The sequence below is a fragment of the Gopherus flavomarginatus genome, chromosome 3 (assembly GCF_025201925.1).
Source record: "Gopherus flavomarginatus isolate rGopFla2 chromosome 3, rGopFla2.mat.asm, whole genome shotgun sequence".
Classification (NCBI taxonomy): Eukaryota; Metazoa; Chordata; order Testudines; family Testudinidae; genus Gopherus; species Gopherus flavomarginatus.
Window position 1 is genome coordinate 14,109,741 of NC_066619.1, and position 24,615 is coordinate 14,134,355.

General features: G+C 42.0%; 1 protein-coding gene across 2 annotated transcripts in view; it reads left to right on the forward strand.

The window, feature by feature from the left end:
* The window catches only part of LOC127046950 (elongation factor 2-like), a 45,002-nt gene that overhangs the window by 14,758 nt on the left and 5,629 nt on the right, over positions 1-24,615 (forward strand). For both annotated transcript variants that reach the window (XM_050944668.1, XM_050944666.1), the window contains exons 2-13: positions 891-1,105; positions 2,866-3,047; positions 3,528-3,739; positions 7,615-7,796; positions 14,941-15,046; positions 15,654-15,767; positions 16,946-17,084; positions 18,850-19,045; positions 19,339-19,597; positions 20,346-20,453; positions 22,633-22,986; positions 23,556-23,738. In XM_050944668.1, the coding sequence (XP_050800625.1) occupies positions 891-1,105; positions 2,866-3,047; positions 3,528-3,739; positions 7,615-7,796; positions 14,941-15,046; positions 15,654-15,767; positions 16,946-17,084; positions 18,850-19,045; positions 19,339-19,597; positions 20,346-20,453; positions 22,633-22,986; positions 23,556-23,738 (2,250 nt within the window). The remainder of the gene's footprint in view (positions 1-890; positions 1,106-2,865; positions 3,048-3,527; positions 3,740-7,614; positions 7,797-14,940; positions 15,047-15,653; positions 15,768-16,945; positions 17,085-18,849; positions 19,046-19,338; positions 19,598-20,345; positions 20,454-22,632; positions 22,987-23,555; positions 23,739-24,615) is intronic.

Sequence of the window (24,615 nt, forward strand, 5' to 3'; positions counted from 1 at the left end):
GAAATAACTTTCTACTTATATAAGCATTGTATTGACATGAGGAGAGCAGCAAACCAGGTGTGTTTTTAAGAAAATCAATGATAAAGTTAAAGGAAATAAAGATATAATATTTACATAAATTAATAAAATGACTTAGTGTAGGCCTGGCCTAGATTTCTATGACATGCATGTAAGGATATCTACAAATATAGAAGGAAAGGGTTTAATTAGTAAGAGCACATCTCATAATACTTTTGTTTTGTTAGTTATCTATAGCCACACATGTGTTCCACCTAAACTCTCTATCTCCTGACTTGTGGGAAACAGGATGGGGTCACATTGGGCCAGCTTATGCTGCCTCAGCAAGTTGCTACATTTTTTTTTAAGAAGTTGCCAGTTTGTGCTGTGAAATCAAAATAATTTTTAAAATGAAGTTTCTAGACTTCATAGTTACAAAAACTATCTGCAAAATTCCCCCACTTGGTAAGGGAACTCCCATCTTTTCATGTGCTGTAATATATATACTGCTTACTGTATTTTTCACTTCATGCATCTGATGAAGTGGGTTTTAGCCCACAAAAGCTTATGCCCAAATAAATTTGTTAGTCTCTAAGGTGCCACAAGGACTCCTCGTTGTTTTATCTGAAAAATGTGAACTGAGTATCTCTCAATGCAGTGACGTCTGTAACAATAGCTCAGAGAGTTAGGAACTACTCCATTCAGCTCTCTTGTATTTTAACTCTGAAGCCTAATGATGATGATTTCAAATGTCACAATTAACAATACAAAATAAGCAATTTTCATGAGGGGAAATGTGTAAGTAATTTGCTTCAGATGTCATTGAAGTATAAAATACTATTTTTTTATCCTATAGAAGTCATCTATAGCACTGGTTCTTTTCCCCCCTTCAGGTGAATTTCACTGTAGACCAGATCCGAGCGATCATGGACAAAAAGTCCAATATCAGGAACATGTCTGTGATTGCTCATGTTGATCATGGCAAATCAACACTGACGGACTCTTTAGTATCTAAAGCAGGTATCATTGCTTCAGCCAAAGCTGGTGAAACACGATTCACAGACACGCGGAAAGATGAACAAGAAAGATGTATCACAATCAAGTCTACGTAAGTGCCATCAAGTTATTTTTAACCTTTGTCTGAATCTTGTAATGCAACACTGTAAAACTGCCTCATCACAACCCCACACACACTCAGATTTTTATGAGAATATTCATACATGAATCAATGTTATTGTTAATAGAATTAATGTTAATAGACCATGCTGTCTGAAGATTGTATCACCATACTTTACTTAAAGCATAGTAGTTATTATTTTCAGAATTCCTTACCTACAGAAGATATAAATGTTAGTGCTATATTCATTTTATTAATTCAACTATCAAAGCATTGCTACATCAGTGCCAGGACCTTTAATTTACAGGATAGATGGGGATATCTTCTTTGTTAATTATTTGCTCTTCCACTTGTTTCTTTTGAGCCAATATATCCTGCAGCTATGCTTCTTGAATTGAGAATAGATATTATATCCTCCATATAGATGTGATGATCTTTATTTTTAAAGCGCTAAATCATCAAAGTGGAGTCTTATGGGTGCACCCTTCTAATGTAATATTTTCTATTGTTACTTGAAAAAGCACACATTTAAAATGAAATCCACTAATTGACATTTCATTCTTTTTAAGTATTAAATTTTTGCCATTTTTCTTCACTCATGCACTTAGAATTTAAATTGAAATACTGTGATGGCTTTTAGTTTTAAGAATCTAATATGAACATTTTTAAATTATTTTAGAGGGATAGCTCAGTGGTTTGAGCATTGGCCTGCTAAACCCAGGGTTGTGAGTTCAGTCCTTGAGGGGGCCGCTGAGGGAACTGGGGCAAAATCAGTACTCGGTCATGCTAGTGAAGGCAGGGGGCTGGACTCAATGACCTTTCAGGCTCCCTTCCAGTTCTATGAGATAGATATATCTCCATATATTTATTTATTGTAGGTAGTGCTAAGTATATTAGAGTTATTTTTGTAACAAATTCTTCTGTAAAATGGATGATATGAGGGTTCAGCTTATAAACGGCATATAGTGGTCTCTCCTACTTGCTTTGGACCAGATTCTGACCATTTTACTCATAATGAGTAGTACCTTACTCTGAGTAGTTCCTTTGATCTTAACAGGATTATTTGCAGTAGAGTAAGGGTATGTCTATACTACCCGCCAGATCGGTGGGCAGCGATCGATCCAGTGGGGGATGATTTATCGCGTCTAGTCTAGACATGATAAATTGACCCCCGAGCACTCTCCGTCGACTCCTGTATTCCACCAGCGTGAAAGGCGCAGGCAGAGTCGATGGGGGAGCAGCAGCAGTCGACTCACCACAGTGAAGACGCTATGGGTGAGTGGATCTAAGTACGTCAACTTCGGCTACGTTATTCACGTTGCTGAAGTTGCATAACTTAGATCTATTCGCCTTCCCCTCCCCCTCTTCTAGTGCAGACCAGGCCTAAGATTCTGCCACCTCTGGTCAGTGAGTAGTAACTGGCCATTTGTGATGACTGAGAATAGCATCTCAACATGTGACATATGACTCAGTGCAGCAGTGTCAACCGCTTGAAAATAAGTCTGTAGAGCAAATGATTTGGGTCATGACTATAGTGTTATAGCATGACATCTATTCTGCTATGTTGGTCATGAATCAAAAATGAAATTCCTTACAGCAAGAATTTTATGAGCCCTAAAATAATGTTGAGTAGTTCCTCTTTCATTTTCCTTTAATTTATGTACATGATGATCGTGTTTTTTAAAGAGGAGCTGCAGGAAACTACATAATGTAGGTTTAAAATTACTGAAATAAAATGTTCTCTCTTGTAGGGCAATCTCTCTATACTATGAACTCTCGGACAATGACTTGGCCTTTATCAAAGAGTGCAAAGATGGTTCAGGTTTTCTTATTAATTTAATTGACTCCCCTGGACATGTAGATTTCTCCTCCGAAGTTACAGCAGCTCTTCGTGTCACTGATGGTGCCCTTGTAGTTGTTGACTGTGTTTCAGGTGAGTGTGCTTTTAATTAAAGAGTTTGCTGCATCAGTTAAAAAAACCTGGTGGGTGACTTAATGCACTGACCTTCTTGCTTTGAAGGCTGTTTCAGATTGGAAACAGACTGAAAGTGAATTGATGGTGGGTCTTAGTCCCTAGCATGTTCTCCTGTTCACGTTACGAGGGATGAATCTGACCATTCAGACTCTGTGGGTGAAGTGCAGAATGGCTGAGGAAGTGAAATCCATCATCCAACCCAGCATCAGAGTGCAAGGCTGCTGCTCAGACTCCCCATGTCTCCTCCCAGCGTTTTACAATTGCTATCCCATTTTATAGACTGGAATAATAGCTTCAGGTCAGCCTGTCCCTGCCAATTGCACAAAGCACTGAGGCTACACAAGGAATTCTGTGCTAGGATTCTCTGGCCAGTTTACATAGTATAAAGTGGTCTTAGCAGACTGAAGAATCTGAACCATTGACATTTTTTCCTCTTAGGGGTGTGTGTTCAGACAGAAACTGTTCTGCGTCAAGCAGTTGCTGAGCGTATCAAGCCAGTACTGATGATGAACAAGATGGATCGTGCTCTATTGGAGTTACAGCTAAAACCAGAGGAACTTTATCAGACCTTCCAGCGTATTGTGGAAAGTGTCAATGTCATCATTTCCACCTATGGAGAAGGTGAAACTGGACCGATGGGTAATATTCTGGTAAAGAAAACTCAAGTTTTGCTTTAATGTATCCAGAAGCTTGTGTGGTAGTTCAAACTTCCTTACCAGGATCCCGTTGCAAACGTGTTTGTAGATTTTATATAGGAGAATGAATTAAAATATTTCCACAGTGGAAGCTGGCAGTTTCCTGAACTCAAGATCCTCTGGCCTAGCACAAGAACATACCTCCGATCAGCCCCCTGCCGCCTGTATTGCTTCATCCTCATGCAGAGCAGGAAATGTATGAGAGGGGGCAACCGATTGAGAAAGGAAGCAACTAGAAATCAGAAGCTGAAGGGGGAGAAAAGGTAGCAGGAGGGTGTCAGAGAGATAGCGGAAAATAGATGGAGCAACAGGAGGGAAGATAGCTTGAAGAAGAAGAGCGAAATGTGGATACTCCTATATGCATGTTGTGATATTAAAATATTGTGAATTTTAAAGAATTTCAGGGTCAGCATTTCTTCTGCCTTTGAAAGAAGAATAAGGTGAAGACATAGGCATAGCCTTGAGGTTCACACCAAGGACCAGGAGTTAGGAGATTTGGATTATTTTGTTGATTTTGCTATTTAATTCATGGATGACGCTGTACAAATCCTTCGCTGTGCTTCTGTTTCCCCATCCTAGGATAACAATATTTCACTACCTCACAGGGATCCTGTGAGGCTCCTTTAACAATTATATGTGAAGCCCTTCAAAATCATCAGATGGCAGCTGGTATTAGAAGTTTATAACATTTTTGTGGCACACAGACTGGATTTGCTGTCCTCTGATCTACCTAATTAGGCTATTTGGAGCTAAAACCATTGAGACAGTAATAATATGTTATACACAGAACAGCTTTCAAGGCTATCTAGTGCTTGACATAGATGTTTGAGTATTATTCCCATTTTGCAGTTAGGAATAGCAAGTCATGGAGAAATGATGCAACTTGCCCAAGATTACAGTCAATATGGAAGAGCTTAAAATATAATCCTGACTATTAGTTCTGTGTTCTAACCACTAGATCATGCTGTAGTAAGTATTGTGTAATCAATTTCATACATTAGCTGTGAGACAAGCTAGTTCTTTATAGCCACACATTTCAAGCCTGGATTCCTAAAGTTTAGCTCCTAAATCCATATTTAATTTTAGAAGCAGCCAACTTGAAAATTGTAATCTCAAAGAACTAACTTGTCTTGCAGCTAACTGATAAATCTGATAATACTTATGTCACATTTTGGGGTTTAGGCCAATGAGAGGTTGTCTTCTTCTGCCCTGTAACCATAGGTGCCTTAGCCTCCAATGATAGAACAAGAAGCAATGGGCTTAAACTGCAGCAAGGGAGGATTTAGGTTGGACATTAGGAAAAAGTTCCTAACTGTCAGGGTAGTTAAACACTGGAATAGATTGCCTAGGGAAGTTGTGGAATCTCCATCTCTGGAGATATTTAAGAGTAGGTTAGATAAATGTCTATCAGGGATGGTCTAGACAGTATTTGGTCCTGCCATGAGGGCAGGGGACTGGACTCGATGACCTCTCGAGGTCCCTTCCAGTCCTAGAGTCTATGAGTCTATAAATGCTCTGCTGCTACAGTTCACAGCGTGCACACCAACAGCCAGCAAACATGCAGTTCCCTGAATATCTGTGTGCTCTGCAGCCCGTTCAGTACTCTGCCCCCAGCAGCCTGCCTACAACACAACAGTCCCACTGTGGTCTCCACCAGCTTTGGTTACTACTTGCAGGGTGACCCCAACATACCCTCAGGCCCTCATTTCCCCAAAAGTATGTGCGCTGAAATGTCTAGCCCTCTCCTGTAATATTTGGAGGCATAATAAGGTCCATTGCTCCTCTGAAGAGTCAAAAGCATAGGAGCTTGTTGCTGTAACTGGAGTTAATAATCACTTCAAGTCAAATACACTGTGGGGTTGATTTAGATTTTAGACCAAAAGGTAAAACAGGGTTTCTCAAACAGGGGTCACCGCTTCTGTAGGGAAAGACCCTGGCGAGCTAGGCCAGTGTGCTTACCTGTCCCATCCGCAGGTCCAGCCGATTACGGCTCCCACTGGCCGTGGATCACTGCTCTGGGCCAATGGGAGTTGCTGGAAGCGGTGGCTAGTATGTCTGTCGGCCCGCACCACTTCCAGCAGCTCCCATTGGCCCGGAGCAGCGATCTGCGGCTTACAGAAGCGGCGACCTCTGTTCAAGAAACCCTGAGGTAAAACAAGTTTATTTAATTAAAAAGGAGGTGTTGAGTTCAAATATAAGGGATAAAGTCAAAATGGTTACAAGCAAAGAAAAGTAAAATATGCTTTCTAGTGGCTAAGACTTAATTCAACAAGCTACAACCTTAGTTCCAGGTAGAACTTACCTTTTTTTCCTTTCCAGCCACAGCAGACTTTCAGTCAAGACCTTCCACAGAAGTACAAGGTGCTAGTTCCCCTTGTCTCTCTCAGTGAAGGGTCTTTGCCTAAGCAGGTTTCTCACCTATATGCAGTTCCCAGAGTCTTCAACCCCCTTGGTTGAAGGATCCATTTTTCTGAGCTTGCAAGAGCTCTGTCCCTTTGTATCTGTCCAGTGATGGAAGCGAAGATGGCATCTTGTTCTCCCCTTATAGCTTCCCCAACTCACTGTTTTGTCCTCAGACTCAGGATAACCTCATGTTGTTCTTCCCTAACTGTGGAGTATGTAAATAGGGCTTTTGTTATATTTGGTCATACCTTGCTTAATTTCAGCAGTGACAGGTAGATAGCTGCCTTCCCTCCTGTCTGGGAGAAAACCTGTTTTTGTCACAGACTTTAAACCATGAGTATTCATAACTCTTCCATGTAGTGTTAATACTTACATTTCACAATGATATGAAAGTTAATGACACCCTGGTGATTAATGAGACCTTTCTTGATATACTTATTATAATACAGCAATATTGTATATAGTCAGTTGATTAAATTACTTATCACTTGAGATTCAGACTTCCTGTCTCTATAGTCCAGTAAACCATTGAAATGTATTCTCAGATAAAGATCCTTTTCTCCTTCTAGAAAGAGATGCCATGTTGTCTGGTGAAGACTTCATGCTGATTCCTCCCCAACTGGTGATAACTGAGTCATTACCTCCTCCCCTTGTTAGCTTGATGGTTTTGTTTACCTTTTGAATAAATGCACCTTCATTGGCTCTGTCTGACGGCCAGGCTGGTCAAGCAAACAAATACACTGGTCCATTAGGGCAGAGTAGGCTTATGCATTGCTTGCCAAGCACATAACTCTAGCACATATTCATAACTTTCTATGCACCCGGTACCTATACCATGCAAGAATATTAATGATCAGTGAGTTATTAGTTTTGCACTGATATCTTACACAATATCTTTTAGATACAGATTATGGTAACAGTGTGTTAGGTGTAGTAAGTATGTCAAGCTTGACAAGAGCTGCTGCAAAGAGTACTGAACTACCAGATGGCCTCTGTCGCAACCTACTAGGTCATGGTAGACCAAGGGCTTATTAGCTAGAATTGTATCCGAGGCTCTTGCATACTGGGGTTCAATAGAGCTGCAGATACCCAGCCACTAAAAATCAGACCACTTTGCCTAACTTTAGGCACCTAGGTTTCAACTTTCAGAGGTAATTCAATACCAAAAATTTACAGAAATTCATGGAAATATTTGGAAGGCTTTAAATAAACTTTTGCTGTAGATATCTTTATAAAATATAATCAAAACTCTTTGGGTATAATTGGATTAGCAAAATGGGACAAAATAGAACTCTTGCTTCAAAGTAAGATCTAACAAGACCAGTCTTGTCAAGACTGCGGAATATTTTGGGAGTCTCAGTCACATGCTACATCCCTGTGAAAGCAATGTGTCTTGTCACACACATTAACTATCATTCTGTTTTTAGATTGATCCCCTTATTGGTACTGTTGGGTTTGGCTCTGGTTTACATGGCTGGGCATTTACTTTGAAGCAGTTTGCTGAGATGTATGTGGCCAAATTTGCTGCCAAAGGTGAAAAAGCATCACTCCCTCCAGCCGAACATTCAAAGAAAGTAGAAGATATGATGAAAAAGCTTTGGGGAGACAAGTGAGTGATGAAATACACATGTATACATAGGCACATGCTTAGATACCACAGCGATAGGCTGTTCAGGAATATCTTAATGAAGTGTATATATTTAGCACAGTGGCTTGGTTTTCCTTCCCTCTTTAGGGCTCTTTAAGAACTCATAATTAGGGCCCTACCAAATTCACTGCCATGAAAAATGTGTCACGAACCGTGAAATCTGGTCTTTTGGGTACTTTCACCCTATACTGTAAAAGTATACAAAAAGTACATGTCGTTTCTCAAACTGGAGGTCCTAACCAAAAGGGGGTCACAAGCCTATTGTCAGGGGGTTGCATTATTGCCACCCTGTCATAACCAGATAGCTAAGGGTTAATGTCTCTTTCACCTGTAAAGGGTTAACAAACAGTGACCTGCAACACCTGACCAGAGGACCAATCAGGAGACAAGATACTTTCAAATCTGGGTGGAGGGAAGTTTGGGTGTGAGTTCTTTGTTCTTGTTCTGTCTTTGCAATGTGGTAGGCGTGTTGGGGGAATGACACCTCTGGTTTCCATTTTAGGGCTCTGAACCGCCAACGGCATGTTCAGGTGTTATCCCCATTCGGTATCTGGCCTTGGTTTGAAAGAGTTTATAGTCGTTCATTTTCTCCTTAGGCATTTCAGCCGCCACCTCTGCTAAAGGTCCACTGAGCTGTGATCTCAGCTCTATCATGTACTGGTCTTCAGGGATGCTGTACCCAAGGCAGGCCCTTTCAAAATTTTCTAAGAAGGCCTCAGTGTCATCACCTGCCTTGTAGGTGGGAAATTTCTTGTGATGTGGAACAATCATTGGCGCAGGGTTGTTAGGACTGGCTGGAGCATCCTGCCTGGCCCGTGCCAAGTCCATTTCATGTTCTCTCTCTTTTCCCCTCTCTTCACTCTGTTTTTGTTGTTTTTCCATTTCTTGTTGGTGTTTCTCCCTCTCTCGTTGGTGGGCTACATCTTTGGCTGCTTGTTCTCTTTTGTAGGCTGCCAGTTTGATGTTTTCTTCCCTTTCTTTCAGCTCCACCTCTTTTTCCCATTTGTCGCCTGTGGTCTGCTTCTTTGATTTGTTCCCCTGCATCCCGTTTTGCCCTGGAAGTCATGGTTCCTGTTTTGTGTTGGGGTGCCCTCCGGTGTTTATTGTCTGAACTGCTGGCTCTCTGTTGTCTCCTGGGGTAGGCTTAGCAACCAAGTCTTTTTAAAGTCCTTTCTTGATAACTTAGACACAAAAAAAACTTTTAATTTGCATATGTGTTCTGCTGGTGTAGTTGACTCACAGCTGGAGTTCTATTGTTTAACAAATGACCCTTGTTAAATCTGAATAGCCTTGCCTGAGGCAACTCTATGCACAGCCAGAACAGAGCAAGGAAAAAGAAATCTCTGGCTGTAGTTTTGAAAACCCTCTCTCTGCTACAAGCAGCTAGCAGAGAAAAATTATAATCTTACTGGCGTTTGGATTCTTATCTTTCCCACATGCTGCACACCATGTCATAGTATAATCCCCAAATCTGGACTTTAGCGTCCAAAATGTGGGTACTAGCATGAATTTCGCTAAGCTTAATTACCAGCTTAGATCTGATAGGCTGCCACCAATCAGGACTTAGGTAGAGCGCCTGATAGACTCTGGTCCCCCCAAACCTTTCCCTGGGGACCCCCAAGACCCAGATTCCTTGAGTCTCACAACAAAGGGAAATAAACCATTCCCTCCCCCCTCTTTACCTCCTCCCAGATCTTTCCCGCCCTGGGTACACTAGGAGATCACCGTGATTCAAGTCCGTGAATCTAACACAAAGAGGAAATTTACCTTTCCTTCCCTCAGGGCAATACAGATTCAAGCTCCTTGAATGTGACACAAAGAGGAAACTTATCCTTCCCTCCCCTCTGCTCTCTTTTCCTTCTCCCCACCAATTCCCTGGTGTACACAGACTCAGTTCCTTTGAGCCTTAACTAGGAGAAAAAAATCAAACAGGTCTTAAAGCAAAGCTTTTAATAAAAAAAAAGAAAGAAAGAAAAAAGTAAAAGGTTTATTTCTGCAATTTAGATGGTAAAAAGTTACAGGGTCTTTTAGCTTATAGAAAATGGATAAACAGCCTTATCCAGAAAAAATACAATTTAAACTATTTCCAGCAGACTGCACATTTGCAAATACAGAAAAACAATGTAAAAGCCTATATTGTCTTTCTACCGCTGTACTTACAATTGGAAACAGAAGATTAAAGAGCCTGGAGATTCGTGTGGTCACTCTCAGAGCCCAGAAAGAGAACAGAACAAGAACAAAGAACTCACACCCAAACTTCCCTCCACCCAGATTTGAAAGTATCTTGTCTCCTGATTGGTCCTCTGGTCAGGTGTTGCAGGTCACTATTTGTTAACCCTTTACAGGTGAAAGAGACATTAACCCTTAGCTATCTGGTTATGACACACCCTTACTCTGCACTGTCTTCAGAGCTGGGTGGCCGGAGAGCAGCAGCTGCTGGGTGGGTGCCCAGCTCTGAAGGCAGCACTGCTACCAGCGGCAACCCAGAAGTAAGGGTAGCATGGTATGAACACATTCATGAAATTTGCTCTTTATGCCATGACCAACTTGCAAAAAAAATGTGTGATTACTCCATGATTTAAGTAGAACCCTACTTATAGTTCAAGAGTAGTTCAACTAGTCCCCACAAGGGTCCCATTTATTTAGTTCACAGGGTACTCACTGGCTTTCCAGGCCCAATTCCAGTTCAGTCTCTCTCTCTCTCTCTCTCTCTCTCTCTGTAGTCAAAAATACCACAGTGCATTTGAAAACAGAACACAGACTCTCACCGTCTTTACCCCAGTTTCAGCTAGACACAGCCTCATCCTTCCTGAGGGTCTGTCTGCTTCCTATTACCTCCTGCCTGGAGTCTGTCCTTCTCTGCAGGCCATTCCAGGTAGGCCTTTGCTATCTGTCCCCAGCTTCTTGGGCAGGCTCTCTCCTTGCCTTAAAAAGCTTTCTCCTGAACTTCCTCAGCTTAGTATCAGGCTTTCTGCCTCTAGCAGTCTCAGTTGCTCTCACATCCACCATCCCCTGCAGTTGCCTGCTACGCTTTATATAGGAGTCCCCTGATTTCTCTCAGGTGGGGCTCATCTTGTAATCAGGGCTGGTTTAGCCCCAGGCTGTCCTGCCCCTGGGCAGGGCACCCTGTTACAGTATACATATGTAATACAGACAGTTTGAGGAGAAGTAGCTTATGCTTTTACAAAAAATGAATGTTAATGAGCAGCCTGAAGAACTAGACACAGTTACCATGTATGGCTCAACAATATGTCTGTGTGCATGTGTGTATATATAAAACTATTAGGAATACTGCACGTATCCGATACAAATATATTCCAGAGGGGGATTCTGATGGCATAAACCATTGGGCAAGGGAGGAGAGACTGGATTGTTGCCAGAACTTGAGGATTGAGTTTGCTTTTATTATAACGTGGATAAAATGAATGTGCAGCAAGTTAGATTATGGGCCTGATCCAAAGCCCACTGAAATCAGTGGGAGTCTTTCTATTGAATTCAGAGGGCTTTGTGTTACCCAGGTTTTTCGGAACCCAAAGCAGCAGTAACTTAAATGATTCTCTCCAGGTGGTGTCAGGGATAAATCAATGGGGACACAGCTCCTCTGTCTCTTAAATGATTGGTACAAACAAGAGTGCTTTTACCTAAAAGTACTTTTTTCTCAAGGCTTAAAGATACACACATATAAGCTGTAGTGGTAGGATCAGAGTATCCCAAGTATTATAGTTACCCAATGTTTGAAATGGTTTCACATGATCAACAGCCAGGCTTCCGGGGGCCCTCCTTTTGTCCAGCTGTTGGGAAGTTTAGGTGTCAACTCCTTGCCCAAAGAAAAGCTTCCTTGGACTGCTCCAAAGCATATTCTTTTGCTTAATTTTTTTATAGCTAACTTAAACAAAGCATATCACGCATAGTGACTCCTAGTGGGTCACAATACTAGGAGGGGAGGGATGGCTCAATGGTTTGAGCATTGGCCTGCTAAACCCAGGGTTGTGAGTTCAGTCTTTGAGGGGGTCACCTACGGATCTGGGGCAAAAATCAGTACTTCATCCTGCTGATGAAGGCATAGGACTGGACTCAATGACCTTTCAAGGTCCCTTCCAGTGCTAAGAGATAGGCATAGCTCCAATTTTATATTATTATTTATATAATTTATAACCCCTAGTGGATCACCAATTTTCCTAATTTTAGCGAACTACTCATTATTTCTTCTTCTTAAAGCATTTCTGGTATTTCTAGTTATAACAACAATAAAATTTATATGTCAGGAGCACTTAAAACCAATGTTAGCTGTCCAAACATTCCTTCCATTTTCATGATGTGACCTTTTTGTCCCATCCTCCTATTCTGATTAGGAAAACTGCAATCATGCAGCTGTTTGGCCTTGCCTCTGAGAGCCCTAAAATTATTCTAGCTACACCTCTACCTCGATATAACGCTGTCCTCGGGAGCCAAAAAATCTTACCGCATTATAGGTGAAACTGCGTTATATTGAACTAGCTTTGATCAACCAGAGTGTGCAGTCTTCCCCCCTCCCCGGAGGACTGTTTTACCACATTATATCCGAATTTGTGTTATATCGGGTCACATTATATCGAGGTAGAGGTGTATGCGGTATTTGGTTTTCAGCTATAAATGGCTGGACACACAAAATGGCTGACTGCAGTAACATTAAGTTCTGGGGTTACATTTGGACCATGCCTTATAGTATTATGCACAAATGAATTATAACTGCATTGTTTGGAAGTTACAGGCTAATTATTAGAAGATGCATTAAGGCTTCGAAAGAAATTTTCAGGTGAAAGGCACTAAGGAAGTGCTTTACAGATGTTAAATAAAATCTAGTATCATTCCATGACTAAGGCTATACCAAATTCACAGCCATGGAAAACACATCATGGACCGTGAAATCTGGTCTCCCTCTGTGAAATCTGGTCTCCCGCCGTCTTTTGTGATTTTATCCTACACTATACAGATTTCATAGGGGAGACCAGGGTTTCTCAAATTGGGGGTCATGACCCAAAAAGGAGTTGCAGCAGGGTCACAAGTGTATTTTAGGGGGGTGCAGTATTGCCACCCTTACTTCTGCACTGCCTTCAGAGCTGGGCAGCTGGAGAGCTGTGGCTGCTGACTGAGGGTCCAGCTCTGTACACAGCAGTGCAGAAATAAGGGTGGTAATACCATACTAGGCCATCCTTCCTTCTGCTCTGCTGTTGGTGGCAGTTTTGCCTTAAGAACTGGGCTCCTGGCCAGCAGCTGCTGCTCTCCAGCTGCCCAGCTCTGAAGGCAGCACCGCCACCAGTAGAAGAGCAGAAGTAAGAGTATCAGTACTGCGACCCCTCAACTCCCTTTTGGGTCAGGATCCCTACAATTACAGCACCCTGAAATTTCAGATTTAAATAGCTGAAATCATGAAATTTACTATTTTTAAAATCATATGACCGTGAAATTGACCAAAATGGACTGTGAATTTGGTAGGGTCCTATTCATGAGATAAGCAAGTTTATGGGGATATTTATCCAAGATAACAAAAGGTATTTTAGGTAGATCTGAGATTAGAATTCAGGAATTCCTGGCACCCAATTCTTTGCTCAAGCCACTAGACCAATTTCGGTGATTGAAAACACAAATCTAATCCCAGTGCATGGGTATCTCTTACAAAACAAAAACACTTGCTCCCTGTACTTCTTTTATCCAAAGCAACTAACTCTTCTCCCTATGACTGGAACAGCTCTGAAAAGTTCCAAGTAGGAATCTCTCCTTTTCCTACTATTTTAGTGCCTTGTACATAATTCAAGGTGTTCCACACTGAAGCACAGTCTTGTTCTCAGAAAGTGATTGATCAGTAGAAATCTGGAAAACTTTTCAAACCATGGATGATTATCATCTCTTTAAAAACTTTTGCTCTAAAGTTCAAACTGGGTGAGTTGAGCACCTTAGACCAGTGGCGGATTAACGCATGGTGCCTGTGCCCAGGGGCCCTGGCCAATTTGGGGCCCCCCTGAGTGGCATCGGAACCTGTTGTAGTAGGAAGAGAGCCTGAGACATAAGCCCTTGTATTAGAGGCCTGGTATGAGGCAAGACCTGCTTACAAAATTTGCCAAGAACAGGGCTAATGATGCAGAAATACACATTCCTAAGAAGTGCTAAGCACAGAGTACTTATGCAAACATATTCCAATATTAAGTGGTACCAGAACATCCCAGTATTAAGGGTTGTATAAAAACATTCCCCAAGGATAACAGGGGACACACTGACCCCCTTCTTAAAGATAATGTTAGGATGACAGTATGTAACAGAGAAGTTTTAATTGAACCAACATGTACAAGGTGATGGGTAATAAATAGGCACGTCAGGGAGCAGTAACTAACTATGTCAGAGGCAGTACTAACTTATTTGTATTAGGGTATAAAGATATATCTCAGAGGGAATACTTTTCTCCAGCTGAGGAGGGAATGGAAAGTCCTGTTTTTCACTGAGCTGTGTCCATTGTCACGGGCATACATGTCTTAGTATTCTCGTCGAGTTTGCCAGGTGCTATTACTGTGCTTTGTTGACAGTAAACCTGGCCTGGTGCCTTCGTACCTGAATGGATCTTGTGGTCATTGAGCGATTCGCTCAAGGTCTGCTGTGCCGGCTGTCTGCGCAGAGCTGGGGCAGCACACAGGGAGAACACACACACGCAGCCAAACATCTAACCACACCTGTGTAAAAGTGTGTGTGTGGGGGGGCCCACTGGTGCCAGAATGGTAGCTCCACCCCTGTTCCTCCTCTTCCTCCTGGGGCCCCACCTATTGGCCAGGCCGGAAGCTGGGCTGTGGTAAGAGCCACCAAGGGAGCCTGGGCCACTGTGAGGAGCCCCAGACCTTCCACCTTCCCTGGGTGGGGGCTGGGGTGCCTGAGAGCAGCCCCCAGCCCTTGCTTCTGCTCCCCAGGGTGCGCTGCCCGAGGCTACTACACCCATGTTAAAAAGTGGGTGGGCCATGGCCACCCAGGTCAACCCAGTTCCGGTGTCCTTAGGCCCCTGGAGTGTGGGAGGCCCAAATGTTCTTTGTGCCCAGGGCCCAAATAAATCTTAATTTGCTTCTGCCTTAAACTTTTTATTCAGATATTTTGATCCAGCAACTGGAAAATTCAGCAAATCAGCCACCAGTCCAGATGGAAAAAAATTGCCACGGACATTCTGCCAGCTCGTTCTGGATCCCATCTTTAAGGTAAAACAAAAAGTTAATCTGTAGCTGTCCCAACTTCTGGCATTTCCATCCAGCGGTATAAGTGTAGGAGTCAGCCTAGAAAAAGACAGAGGCTCACTCACCAAACGTGGCCTCCAAAAGCTGGTTATCTGTATATCGCACACAGTGTGTGCAGTCCCTGCCTTCAGGAACTTATGATCTAGGACGGTAAGCTACATACAGTGGCACTAAGGAGAAAGAAGGCAACACAAAGTCTGAAAGAGAATGGAATGTGGCACAGGTCTTGTCGTTCTCCATTAAAAAAAGAAAAATCGTTAGTGCAGTCAATTTGTTCCAGTATACAAAAGAAATTATTTTGGTGTTATCCAAATCAAAGATTTAGGAATTATCTTTCGTTGGAAGGTTTAGAAAATAAGTTTGGTGTAACTATCATTGTTCAGATCTTTGCAGGAAATCATGAATTTTGTTTTTTATAAAGAACAAAGAATTATTAAATAAAAACCTAAATTTGGAGACAGTGTGAGGACTTTCAATCTGCTTGTTACAGATCCACTACGTACAGCAATATGTTGGAACAGATTTAAGATGTATAATGGTAAATCTTCTTTTACCAAACGTTTCTCTGTAGATCTTTGATGCTGTTATGAACTTTAACAAGGAAGAGACAGCCAAGCTGATAGAGAAACTTAACATCAAGCTAGATGTTGAAGATCGAGACAAAGAAGGCAAACCACTTCTGAAGGTATTTAAAAAAGATTTTGCAACATTTGCCGCTGCTCCCCTTCTATTTTGGCTACACAGCACAGCCTTCTAGAATACTTAATGGGTCTTAGAAGGACCTACCTTATTTGTCAGTTGCAAATTTCAAAGTTTATCAACTAGTCTTAGGGGGCCAAACAAAGACACCCTTGTGTATCTAGAGTGCCACAGTTGACAATAAATTATTTGGAAGTGTGAGCCCTTAAGATATGAGAACAGGACTTGAGTCTGATACTGCACAACCAAACAAAGGCATATTGGTTAAGAGGGAGAGAGAACTTAGATTCACATTCAGATAAGCAATAAATAAAGAACTGACGAAAACTGCTAATGCAACACACACATATATGTATTTTGCATCGGTTGCCTTGAGAAATATAACTTTTTGAAAGTTGCGTCTGCATGTTCCCATGTATGGGATGAGCTTTGGGAAATGTCTAGAAAAGCAGTGACTATTGGGAACTCACAGGTACCGCTTTGCAGCACTCAGTGTCCAGAGCAGAGGCTGTAAGAAGCTTTATCTCAGTTCTTCTGCTAAACCCCAGGGTCTTTAAGGGTATAAGACTCCATGGAAGAGGGAAAGGCAGGTGGGTGGTGTGGATGTGCAGAGCCAGCCGTCACAAAGAACTGCAATTACTACTGTAGAGCACAGAATAAATAACTCATAGAAATGTCATGAATAATGGTGTAATTGGGTCCCCTTTCTACAATTTTTCACAACTGATTAGTTAAATTTGATGGCAAAACTATACATAGAAAATGTATAGTTATACTAATGGTTTGTCCATAAACATTAAAACTGCTGCTTCCATTCACAGCTTCAGAGTTTAATGTGGCCCATAGCATAGCTTCCTCCTGAAATATAGTGCGCCAGCTTGGAAAAAACTGAGTTTTCAGAATGCTCCATTTGAATAATTCAAGTGCAAAGGTTTTCATTAAAAAAGAAAAAAACAGGCAATGAGTGGAATAACTGCTTAGTTAGATTAAAGTCTTTTGAACTTTTAAATGGTCCCAGGAGAGCTTTGATTAGTTATCCTGGTTTTTGCCCCAACTCTGTTTTTGGATAGTGTGTAGAAGGGCATTCGTTATTTCTGGGGTCAGTTGTTACGTTAATCATCTCAAATCTAGTTTCAGTGAGGATGCAACAGTTTTGTTTCTCAGGCTGTGATGCACCACTGGCTGCCAGCTGGAGATGCCTTGCTTCAGATGATCACCATGCACCTTCCTTCTCCTGTAACGGCACAGAAATATCGTTGTGAGCTTCTGTATGAGGGGCCACCTGACGATGAAGCTGCTATGGGTAAGGAGGCTGCTCTTTGACTTTGCAACACTAATTACACAATGCCCATAGCAAAGATTAAAAATATGTTGTTATACACAACCTGTGGAGTAAAACTGACTAGGTGACAAGCCACATAAATCTGGCTCAGAGTTGGTTATTACATTGTGCTGGCCTTTTTTAAATTTCATTTTTCCATTACTCTGTGTTTGTATGGTGCCTAACACAGTGAGGCTCCAGACTGGTTGAGGTCTCTAAGTACTACCACAGTACAATTGTTCAGTAATAATAATTCAGTGTTTTCATGCTGCTGCACAATCCATCTTACCTCCTTATGTGCTGGATGGTCTTTAATTCAGTCTTTGAGAATACGTGGGTAGGATGAGTTTGGAGGATGGTGTGCACTAACCCTTGGATGTACAGCATGAAGCAACACAACAGCAAGTATATCACTGCCGCATTGGTTATCATCAAATATGGAATCCTTCTGTCCCACCCCGAGACATGAGTGTTAGGAAGCTGTGCAAGTATGCTGTTCACAGCACCCGCTCGGACTTTTCCAGTCAGTTACCCAGGCCGGATTAGTTCAGAGCACATACCCACTTTGTGGAGTTCTGATGTGTTAAATCACTTCTTTAGTTGCTGGAATTCATGCCCATTCTAGCTCTATATAAGAGTCTTGATAGGTTTTCTTGCCTCTATTCAGGAGGCGCTCTTTCCTGGAGCTGGGTTTGTACTTCAGATGGTTTCTCCCAAGCAGGAGTTCCCCAGCTCCCGTCTTAGAGCTGTGGTGGTAGCTTAGGCCAGCAGTAGGGCCTTACCCAGCTGCTCCTTTTCCCCAATTAGTCCTCAGGTTCAGCAGGCAGGCTTCTGCTGTGAACAAGGCAGTATATATGCTGATCCCCTTCCTAAAGATCATTCCAATTGGCTGGGAGAGAGGAGAGCCTTGTCCCACCCACTCTGCAAGGCTCCTGGTGTCTTAAAGAAATGGTAATGGTATGTCCTCCCAACACTAATTCCCAGAACCACTTTCTCTCTACCAATATACCTAAAGATCCTTGTATATATCAGACCTCCCAAAATCTTAAAAGGCCACATGTGATGGGGATGGGTTGATCTGTAGGCCTCAGCATGAATAATGGGGTGATTACCCCATCACAGTGAGATCGTGCTGAGATGTCTTGGTTATTTGTATCAGACCATACCTGGAGAATCATTATGGGCACCTGCTCCTCCACTTATAAACTCCTTATGTGGAGTCCTATATTAAACTATCATCACCTCCATCTTGTTCAACATCTGTATGAAGCCACTAAGGGAAATTGTGCATTACCATTACATCAGAGGCAAATGGTGCCATCTCCCAGCTATCCAAAGGCTTAGCTGAGATCAGCAACTGGATAAAGAGTAAATGGCTGAGGCTGAACCTGGGTAAGTCTGAAATGATGCTGGTAGGGAGAAGGAAGCACTGTGCAGAACTCATAGTCTCTATAATATTGTCCTTCATTGATGGTTTCTTCTCTTAGGTCACAAAGACAATCTGCAGCTTCAGTGTCCACCTGATATTTCACTGCTTTTAGAAACCCAAATAAATATGGATCCAAAAACCATCTAGATTTGGCAAGATGATAGTGCAGCCTCCTGTCAGATCTGGCCTTCACAATAATGGGTACCATATGAAAAACAAGGCTTATAAAGTGGAAGAGGAAGGAAATGCTCAGTAAAGTGTTAGGCCTAGTTTTAAACAGATTTTGAAGCCTCATTGAAATGCATTGTTTTACTATAGGTGTCAAAAACTGTGATCCCAAGGGCCCTTTGATGATGTACATCTCCAAAATGGTCCCCACATCTGATAAGGGACGTTTCTATGCCTTTGGAAGAGTCTTCTCTGGTATTGTTTCCACTGGACAGAAAGTTCGAATCATGGGACCAAACTACACACTTGGCAAGAAGGAAGATCTCTACCTAAAATCTATTCAGAGGTAGATGGAAATAGTTTGCTTCTGTTGAAGAAGAATGCATGCAAAAAAAAAAAAAAAAAAAGGGCAAGATACTTGCAAAGCCTATTTTTGGGAACCTAATAAAAGGAGGATTGTTTACTTTTTTCTATTAAAATACCAAATTTGTATGATTTTTTTTTTGGCTTACATAACAGAAAATGAGTACCAGAAGGAACGCAGGCAAACAAAAGGCAGTTATACAAACTTCCTTAGGTATAAAAAGAGATAGTTTCAACACATATTTAAGGATTGTTACCCAACTTCTGTCTTTACAGAACCATTTTGATGATGGGTCGTTATGTTGAGCCCATTGAGGAAGTACCTTGTGGCAACACTGTTGGTCTAGTTGGTGTTGACCAGTTTTTGGTGAAGACGGGTACAATTACCACCTTTGAGCATGCACACAACATGCGAGTGATGAAATTTAGTGTTAGCCCTGTTGTACGTGTTGCTGTTGAAGCTAAAAATCCTGCTGATCTACCAAAACTAGTTGAAGGTCTAAAGCGTCTGGCCAAGTCTGATCCCATGGTTCAGGTGAGTGTTAGTTTTAGTGTTCCTGGTTTGCAGTGAAGTACTCCTGAGGGACTTTATTCAAAAAGATACTTATTCATGATAGCTTTCATAACCTGATGTTTAGAATCTGCAGCCATACCACTTACATTGTAATCATTTGAAACTGAACAGCTAAGCAGGGATGGGCCTAGTCAGAACTTGGATAGGATGGTTCTAAGGAAAACCCAGTTTTCGCAATGTGTAGTACTGGTTAATCATTAGGCAGCACTCTTCCCTTTGATTTAGTATTGAAACAATGTCCAGCATGACGTTGAGAGTTGCTTATCTTTCAGATGAGATTGTAAAACCAAGATCCTGACTACTTGTCATTACAGATTTTCCAAGTGTGGGAATGTTATTAGTCTTAGTGTCTGGCTAAATTAATGTGGGCAGTTTCTGCCTGCCTGCCTGAATTCCATATACAGTTCCAGTGTTATGGAGCGTGCTTCACTTCCTGTTGTAAGCTACTATGTAGTTTTGCTGTATGATGTTAGACGACCTGCAACATTTCACTGGTGGGTGAGGTGATTCATTGTTAAGTCCTTGGGATGAAAGGCACTTCATAAATGTCATGATATCTGGTTAATCTCCACAATAACAGCTATTACTAAGCAATTTTAGAAAAAATCAGTCACAGTTAATCTAACATAAAATGCCCGTGGAATGTTCTGATTTAAATTAATTTAAGAAACAGTTTTTACTCTTACACAACTAGTATTTCATGTTCTAGTGTACTGTTGAAGAGTCGGGTGAGCACATCATTGCTGGAGCTGGTGAGCTGCATCTAGAAATTTGCCTTAAAGATCTGGAAGAAGATCATGCTTGCATTCCAATCAAGGTATAAAAGGCTTCTTTTGTGTCTATATCTGCAGTGTACAGAATATGATTACACATTAAAGATGGGATTCTCAAAGGATATTTGATGCAAACTGGGCACCTAACTTCCTAAGGCTTCTTTAAAAATACCATGCTAATTTCACAGACATCTTCATTTGCACTAAGAAATGTATTTGGCCATGGAAAAATATTTCTGTTACTAGGATTCCTTCTCACTGGATATTTTCCATATTTATAAGTCCTGAGTTTTTTTTCACAGAAAATCTTGGAATCAGAAGATAATAATCCTACTTGTCAATATAGTGCAGTTCTTCAGCTGCATTTTATTGTCTCAGTGAAATTAGCAGTCTGTGGTCTGTGTCAGGGAACACTTGTACTAGTGAATGAAATTGGCTTTGAAGTCTGCCTTGAACAAAACTACTTCTGGGGGCGTTCTGCGCCAAAACATTAAAAATTCTGTGCCCAATATTTTAAAATTCTGCATATTTTATTTGTCAAAATAACACAATATAATCACACCAGTTTCAATTATTTTGATCATTTATTTCAAAATACCTGTCAGCAAGTATGTGTATAACAATACAGACAAAAAAAAATTTCAGGAAATGTTTTTTTGACAAATAATATTCCTTACTAGGCATATTAATACAGAAGTTTGGGTAATTCATTTAAACTACAATACAGAAACATATTTCTTGTACCCCTCAGAAGCAGTGCAAAGGCTTGGGGGAGCCAAGGGTAATGGAGGAGCTGAGGCAGAGGGAAGGAGCCTGGGAGTGAACCCTGGAGGACTGTTGGGTTGTACGGGGAGACTTTGGCAAACCAGTAAAGTGCCTAAAACCACTAAGGCTTATTGTTAAAAAGCAACCTAGTCAGCAGGCTGTAAAGTGGCCATGCAGCTTGACCAAAGCAGGAGGGGAGGGGGGTTTAGGGTGCCACAGAAAGGGCAGCTTGACCCCACATCCTTCCTGATAAGAATTGTGTTGAAGTTGCTGATATGCCCCAGGAATGTCTATTGGGTCTTAAGGCTGCAGACTCTGGAAAAACCCACACCTGGTTAATCAGTAATCAGAAGGAGCCTCTTGCTTGCCCTTTGGAACTGTTTGCTTGACAAGTTTTCTTAAAGTGACATGTCATTGTATTACTAATGTATAAATAAGGGGAAAAAGCTTGAGATGGGGGGACTCTTTGGGACTGGTCTCTCCCTCTGGATGCATCTTGTGTTCCCCATCGGCAGACGGGCTGCCACTGTGCTACTCGAGAGCCACACTCAGCTTCAGTAATTATCAAGGGTTGGGGTTTTTTTACTAATCTTGTTGTGGACGTAAGTGCTTGAGACTAGTAAAGTTTAGCTTTAAGTGAAAGCACTCTCGTGTTGTCCTGTTTGTGCCAGCCATCTCTCGGTGGGACGGCCATGTCTCCCCTGATTTATTTCCTGACACCTCCTTGCACAGAGTAAAAGTTACCAAGAGCTTTGGGTTGCAAGAACCCTGGGTAACAGGGTGTGCGTGGGAAAAGTATGGAAGAGTTTCTTTTTGGGGAGAAGGGGATTGTCAGAGAGTTGGGAAGCCTTCTTCATGCAGACCCCAGCTGACCTCGAGCCTCTCCCATTCAGTCATACACATCTGCCCTTATCGCCATGTGGCCCTGGAGTCACCCTCCCATTCAGCCCCTGGCTCAATGCTATCACCCCATTTGCTCCTGAGCCCGAGCCCCAGTCTGTCCCCCCTGCACCACTAGCCCTTCTGAACCTCAGTCTGTGACACCTCCTCCAACAGCCCCATGTGCTCCTCTCTGCCTCTGAACCTGGTTCCACAGGCAGGCTGCTGGGATGAACACAGTTTCTGCGGGTCAGCCAGGTGTTCTAGCACCACAGCAGCCTCTGGTGGTTGAAAGGCAGAACTGCAGCACTTCTGGGGCAGAATGTATTTTCTGTGGGAGAGAGGGGAGGAAATCTGCTCGGGACATGATTACTGTGTATGTCCAGTGGCATAGAATTCCCCAAGGAGTACAAAATAAAACCTTCTGCCTAAGGCAAAGAAATGATTTAGAACTTTGTTATAAAAAGGGCAAACAATACAAATGTGGGAAGACGGGACCTAATAGGTTCCTTTTGTAATTTTAGTGTAAAATGTTGGATGTTCACTATTACAATTTTATTGGAATTTGCTACCTCACAGAAATCAGACCCAGTTGTATCTTATCGTGAAACAGTTAGTGAAGAGTCGAGCCAGATGTGCTTGTCTAAATCTGCCAATAAACACAACAGGCTGTATATGAAAGCTCGACCCTTCCCTGATGGGTTGGCAGAGGACATAGACAAAGGAGAAGTCACTTCCCGTCAAGAACCGAAGCAGCGTGCCCATTACCTGGCAGAGAAATATGAGTGGGATGTGTCTGAAGTTCGTAAGATCTGGTGCTTTGGACCTGATGGAACTGGTCCAAATATCTTGGTTGACATCACCAAGGGTGTCCAGTACCTAAATGAAATCAAAGACAGTGTTGTTGCTGCCTTCCAGTGGGCAACAAAGGAAGTAAGTATGAATAATAGTTTACATGCAGGATATTATTAAATATCTCTCACATTATCCAAACACTTTTTAATCTTCTGATAGAATATATATGTAACCTTTAGGAAAAGACAACTTGTTTATTAGAACTATTAGGAAATTACACAAAACTATGAACAGTTTCAGCAAAGAACAGAAAAAAAAACTGTAACTCTATTTAGATGGAAGATTTCTAGTGATTGCGAGTGCATGGAATTCCTCCACCCAAATATTTTTAAAAAATAGTTTGCAGTCTGCGAGCGGCTGAACTTTGATTCCAAGTGCAGCTTTGTTGTGAAAACGTCTGTGTTCTTAAAAGTTGCATTTCCACGTTGCAATGAATAGTTCTTCTGTTCCTTCAGGGTATCTGCTCAGTACCAAAAGGAGTATTCATGACTCTAAGTTGAAGGTCAAGTGTCAGTATAAGCACATTGTCAAATATATTTCCAAGTGAACTCCTATATCTGTAAAAATGTTCAAAGTAGTAAAAAGTTACAGTATCAAATTCACCATTTTCCTTTCAGTTCTGTAAAAGGCCATTGACTCTCTTGCAGGGTGTGTTGTGTGGGGAGAACATGAGGGGTGTTCGTTTTGATATCCATGATGTTACTCTGCATGCTGATGCAGTCCACCGTGGTGGTTCGCAAATAATTCCCACTGCCAGGAGTGTCCTGTATGCCTCTGCTCTTACAGCACAACCCAGACTTATGGAGCCCATCTATCTCCTGGAGATCCAGGTATGTAAGAGGGTGATCTAGTGGAGACGTGAAAGGAATGTCATTGTACAAGTATTGTTTCTGGGCTAAGAATGTTGCATAGGCGGTGGGTTTTTTTTAGAAATTGGTCCTGTGTTCTGAGGATGGTAGAGTTTGAGTTTTGTGTGTCTGGAACAGGGTCAAGTTTGAGTAGTGACAGCTACATGCATTGTGTTAAATCACAATGTTCTTCATGAACTGCCAGTGCAACAAAGGGAAACTAAGAAATTGTTCTGCCTTTCTCTTCTGTCCTTTATTACTAAGGACATTCAAGAGAAAATAGGGGTAACTGAACCCTTGAAAAGAGGGTCTCCATGCAAGTGTCCTGAGGACCTAAACCAGAGCAGAAAAGAGGGCAGTATAAGCAGCTCTAGTTCTAAATATGTCTCTCTATACTTAAACAGCAGTTTTGTCTAGCGTTTTGACCTCCTCTGTAAGGACATGTCTACACTATGATCTTAAGTCAACCTGTGTAGCCACCACAGTCACCAGGAGCGCTTCCACCAACTGAAGAGGGGCAGCGTTGTGGGGGCTGAGAGCCCAGGCAGCAGCCCAAGCTGGGAGCTGGGTGGCAATCCAACTTGGACCTGAGACCAGGCAGCAGCCCAGCTGAGAGCCAGCTTTCTTATTACTTTCACAACTCTGATGTAAGGAACGCAGTGTCTTCATCGACCCTAAGCCTCTCTTGGAGGTGGAGTTATGTCATTATAGTAGGGGCATGTGCATCGGTGGGAGCAAGGCTGTAGAGCAGACACAGACATAGGTTGACATAAGGCAGCTTATGTCAACCTAACTAACTCTGTAGTAGTAGCAAAGAGTCCTGTGGCACCTTATAGACTAACAGACGTTTTGGAGCATG